At 35.5% G+C, this 5,174-nt stretch overlaps 1 protein-coding gene across 2 annotated transcripts in view; it reads right to left on the bottom strand.

The window, feature by feature from the left end:
* Nucleotides 1-4,378: 4,378 nt before the first annotated feature.
* The window catches only part of LOC107082616 (carboxyl-terminal PDZ ligand of neuronal nitric oxide synthase protein-like), a 48,530-nt gene continuing 47,734 nt past the window's right edge, over nucleotides 4,379-5,174 (bottom strand). For both annotated transcript variants that reach the window (XM_015371387.1, XM_015371388.1), the window contains exon 10: nucleotides 4,379-5,059. In XM_015371387.1, the coding sequence (XP_015226873.1) occupies nucleotides 4,539-5,059 (521 nt within the window). In that variant the 3' untranslated portion in view covers nucleotides 4,379-4,538. The remainder of the gene's footprint in view (nucleotides 5,060-5,174) is intronic.

Here is a 5,174-nt window from a genome sequence, read left to right as displayed (position 1 = left end):
GATATCAAAAAAGTACTCCAGAGTGTTGTTCAGCATGGGGGTGAGTAGAAAATGAAGGCTAATCATGTTTTGGGTGTACTATTCCTTTAAGCCTCTTTTGTGTTTGTCATGACCTGGATGACTGGGAATTTGACATTTTTTATTGGAATCTCTAACAATAAAAAAAGCATTAACATAAGCAATAACGTATTCAAATAATGGTGTAAAATAATACTTCACATAATGTATACATAGGGGGAAACTCTTGGTTTAATTCATGGTGGAAATGTGCTTTCCTGATCTAAGTACCTGTTTGCTCGAACTAATAACAGCTTTGTCCTCACACTGATTACACTGACTGCTCATTTACAACCTTACATAACCACCCTTAACCCCTTTTTCCAATAATTCATCCCCTGTGAAGAAATAACTAACAGTGTAGGGTGGCTATATTTTTTACATAGTAGAAAACAAACATCTGAAACAAAAGATTGTGGTAAAATATTAACAAAAACTCTCAACAAAGTGCAGCTGACTATTTCAGGTACAGGTGAAGAGAAAAGGTCGTAGTCATATTGTTTAAATGCATAATCAGTTTCATACCATGTTTAACTACAGTAAAATGTCAAAGCATGTGCAGAAAAAACGTAGTCCTTTAAAAAAGTATGAAGAAATATGAGTATCATCCAAAATAAATATGAAAACAGAGAAAGTGGTTGATAAGAATTTAGTTCTTCCTTTTGAGGCATGTTTTGTTGATTTTGATATCATAACTACAGATCCAGCGTAAAAAATAAACAAATAAATAAATCTGTCTATAAATGGGAACTCTTTCAAACTACTGAAAAAAAAAATACTTTTGAACCTTTTAAATTGATTTCCATCTTTAAGATTAACTATTTTCCAGAATTAAACCTCCTGAAGTCAGCTTGGCTTTATTGGTCTGCATTACTCTGCAGATTGTTTTCCATTACTGTAAATTATAACTCAGGTTGTAAAAATAGGCGTAGATCCGTCTGTTTCTACCTAAATTTGAATCCTAATATCTACCCTTTTCTACCACACACATGTGAAGCTAATACATATTTAAACTTTTGATAAAACCGCACAGGCCCTGAAGTCACTGACAAGCTACATATATCAACCATCTGATCAAAATAATCAAAATCCTAATGTTTCCATTTGGACCGGTTTATATGACGGGTATACTTAACGAACATTTAGGGAGAAACACATTTTTTAACTACAGCCACACTACCGCAAATCTGCCTTGCATTTCTGTGTTGTTTAAAGGCCAGAACACACCGGTAGCGTGCGATTTTTAAATCTCCAATCCAAATTTTTTCCTTGTTACCTTGACTGCGTATAGGGAGACCACGATTTAGCAGGGTGGAAAGATCTGCACAGATTATTTTTACTTCTATCTCTGTGCTATACACAAATTTAAACCATTTCCTTTATTTGACTTGGACAGATTATAAAAAGCCGTTTAAAAAACAACAAACACGAGCATATTCTATAAAGCAAAGCCCCACTAACCCAGTCTGTGCAGCAGCTCAAACCACAACAGATGGAGAATGTTCATTGTCTATATTAAAAACATAATGAGATCTACCTCTAAAGAAAAAAACAAAAACAAATAAAAACACAGCAATAAATGCCATGGGACGGTTCATATGCTGACTGAGGTAGAGAGAAGTCTGGGAAGTTTATTGAAGTTTTCCATTCTGTTTTTTCATAAAGAGTTAAGAGAGATACGTCACACTTACCTGCTCTCTCTGCCCCTCCTTCTTTTTTAGATTCCTTGTGAGGCTATTTTACTAAATCTGTTTTTTCTCCTCATTATGTTTTTTCTTTTGATCAACTGGAGATTGATAAACTGCGCTTTATGTCCCTTGTTTTTTTTGAGGCTCAATAACGATCACTACTTTATCTGTTTTCTGTCCTCCTCAACTCCTCGTGAAAGTAAAGTATTATATTTCAAGTGTCATTGATTGTTTTTGCACGAGTCTGTCACGATTGCTATGAATTCTTTGTGCAACTCCAAAATTGACTCTTTCCCCATGCGATTAACACATTTTATTTAGTATTCTCCCCCAAAGCGGATGTGTTTAACTTTGTAACCGCGTCTCTTTTCCTGTATCGCGTTTCTCTCTTCTGACAGACAAGAAAGACGGAGAAATTTCCGCTGAAATGCTGCACAGTCTGACTAAAATGTCTCTCTCTCATTAGGACCTACGCAAGCCCCCTTGCATAAAATAGATAAAAAATATTTTGGGTGTGATCATCCCCATAGACTTTCAATGAGCACTAAATGCCACGAGCTTGTCCGACACCATTTTTCTGTAAGATCGGACACAAAATTAGATTCGGTGTGTTCTGGCCTTAAGATAAACAGAGATCCAACATTAGTGTCAGAATTTATAAACACCAGTTTTATCTCACATAGTGTATATGCTACGATGCCAAAAACCGTGGAAGAACAACTCAAAAGTTGCAAAAATGGTTCAACAATAGCATTACTTAAACTCATACTAAATCATGCAGACGCTTTGTCTGCAGTGATGAAGTAATAACTGAATTTAGTTTACTAGATGGTCAGGTTACTACTACTTTACTTCCCACAAAGTAATGGAGCATATCTAACATCTTTTATACTAATAAACTTCAAATCTATGAATAATAAGAGGCTGCATCCTAAGAGGCATAAAAACAACAATATAAAAAACAACAACAGAACAAACGTACAAAAAGCACCCACTGGCTGTTTAACATACCTGTAGCATACCTGTAAGGCTGCTTCTTTTAACTCTACATAAAAATAACACTTCCACATCCGTTTAAAGTCGAATTTATACTGTAACACACACAATCTGATCAGCTACCAAACCAGACATTCCCAGATCTTTTAAATATGTTTAAATGCTGCCACGTTTACTGCATTACCGCCAGAATGGCACACTAATTTATTGGATCTAATGCTGAACTATGTCTTTCTGCCCTGATGTAGACAAACTCACCTCAGCATGATTTATGCTTGAAAATAAAAGCAATTGCTTTAAATTTTTCTGATTTATTGTGTTGAAAATAACAAATATAAAGAGTTAGCTGATAACTTGTGGGTATTCATGGTGCATTGGAATCTGGTCCAACACGTTGAACCGTCATTATGACAGTAAAATGAAGTAAAATATCCCACTAAAACAGACGAACACTGTTGATTTCACACTCTTGATCCCAGTGCCCAAGATCTTTAAAACAGGAGCACACCAAACATTACACACAATTTCAAAGACATCAAAGGACTGTGTTACACATAAGCCCCGTTGTTTCTTGACTTTTTTTTCAATGTGTACAAATCAGAAACTGTGTGACAACAGCTTTGAATTCATAAGAAAGATAAATGGAACTAAAAAAACAAAAAATGTAAACATTTATTTAGGATGAATTAGTTTTTTTCTTAATTAGGATGGCTCATAAAAAACTATTAAAAAAAATGGCTGAATGTTTTCTATTAGAACATGCTCTCTTAAATTTGATTCAAAACCAGTTAAACAACCAAATGTAGAAGAGGCTGATTATAGTTTTTTAAACAGCTGAGCAGTTTCTATGGACTCAATGTTGTTTCAATATTGTTGTAAGCTAAGAATTAATTTTGTAAATGGAATATTGAAAAAAAAACTTTCAAAACCTCTTAAAAGAAAAAGGTTTTAAGACTAATTTTGCACTTTTTCTTAGATTCTTTTTTCCAATTTCTTTTCATATTTAAATTCCTCAAATTGTATTTTCGCTAAACTTTTTTTTCCCTTTTTATTTTTTTGCAGATTTTATATTTTCCAACTAATGTTTTCAAATTTTATTTTTCAGAGAGAGTTTTTCTAACTGCATTCTTTTCCCATTGTGTTTACAGATTATATTCACTTTACTTATAGGTCAATAAAAACCAAATAGAAATGCATTTTCACTCCATAAAACCCCACAAACCCTAGAATGGAGGAGAATGCAAATTATGAAAATAATGCAATTTGAAAAACTTTATATGAAAAAGCTCAAAATTAAAAGCAAAAATATAAAATCTGTAAAAACAAATAAAATATGAAAAAGGGAGAAAAAAACTAACCAGAAAAAAAGTTATAGTCTAAAGTTACTCTTAAAACCTTTTTTTGATTTAGTTTTTTGTCAAATTTCCATTTCAAAAACATGTTCCTTGCTTGCAATAAATATGGTACAGAATTCACTCCATATACTTCAGAGAATGTTGCCTAATAAGTGACAGCAGAAAGGATCTTGGATTCATTTTAGTAGTATAATTCTTCACTCTTTTTTTTTTTTTGCTTTGCAAGGAAACATAAATAAATTTAAATTTAAAAATAAGGTACATTTAATGAATAATGTACATTACAGAAATAAGTCAACTGGAGAAAACATATATCTGCCTAAATAGTTACCTTATAGCTGCAGATGACTGAGAATGCAGATGGGTTCTTCTTCATAGTTTCAGTTTCTGCGCTGAGGAGGTGCATATGTTTAGTTTGCCTCGAACTGACATCAGAACACAACTAAACCGCCATCTCATCCCCTAAGCAATCTGGCAAGCTTTCTGTATTCAACACATTTAGGAGTCGTGCAGAACCATCTGCCCCCGCTCCTTCTCCCTGCCCCCAGCTGTCACGATCATCGCTTTCATCTGTGTTCGATTCGTACTCCGACCCGATCCCCGACTCCCTGAAACGAAGCAGCTCCAGAGCCCCCAGGACCTGCTCTCCCAGCAGTGAGCTCTCATCACTGGGGGTCTCTCCTGTGTCCTGTCCCCCGGCTAGGCTGTCTGAAACCAGGTTGGAGAAACGAAAGCACTCGAGTCGGACTCCGCTGCCACTCGGTCCCAGAGGAATGGAGTCGGTGCCGGCGGTGTTTGGAGAGCAGGGCCCGGATAAAGCAGAGAACCAGGCTCCATCACTGATCTGGAGCTGGGAGGGAGCCGCCAATGGGCCTGCAGACGAGGAGCGGGTCATTGATGCACTGGGTGCACTGGGAGGCTTGGCACGGAAAGTGATCTCCAATAGACTGTCCTGGGAACCCACTGATTTAACATAAATGAGAGATAAAAAGAGTAAAATTCAGCACTTTGCAAAAGTTTTTATCACTAACTTTTTTACACATTATCAAAAATAAAACATTTTATGTAAAACACCAAT

This window comes from Cyprinodon variegatus, unplaced genomic scaffold, assembly GCF_000732505.1.
Source record: "Cyprinodon variegatus isolate N-32 unplaced genomic scaffold, C_variegatus-1.0 Scaffold57, whole genome shotgun sequence".
Classification (NCBI taxonomy): Eukaryota; Metazoa; Chordata; class Actinopteri; order Cyprinodontiformes; family Cyprinodontidae; genus Cyprinodon; species Cyprinodon variegatus.
Note: the sequence above shows the minus strand (reverse complement) of the source record. Positions and strands in the feature narration are given on the sequence as shown.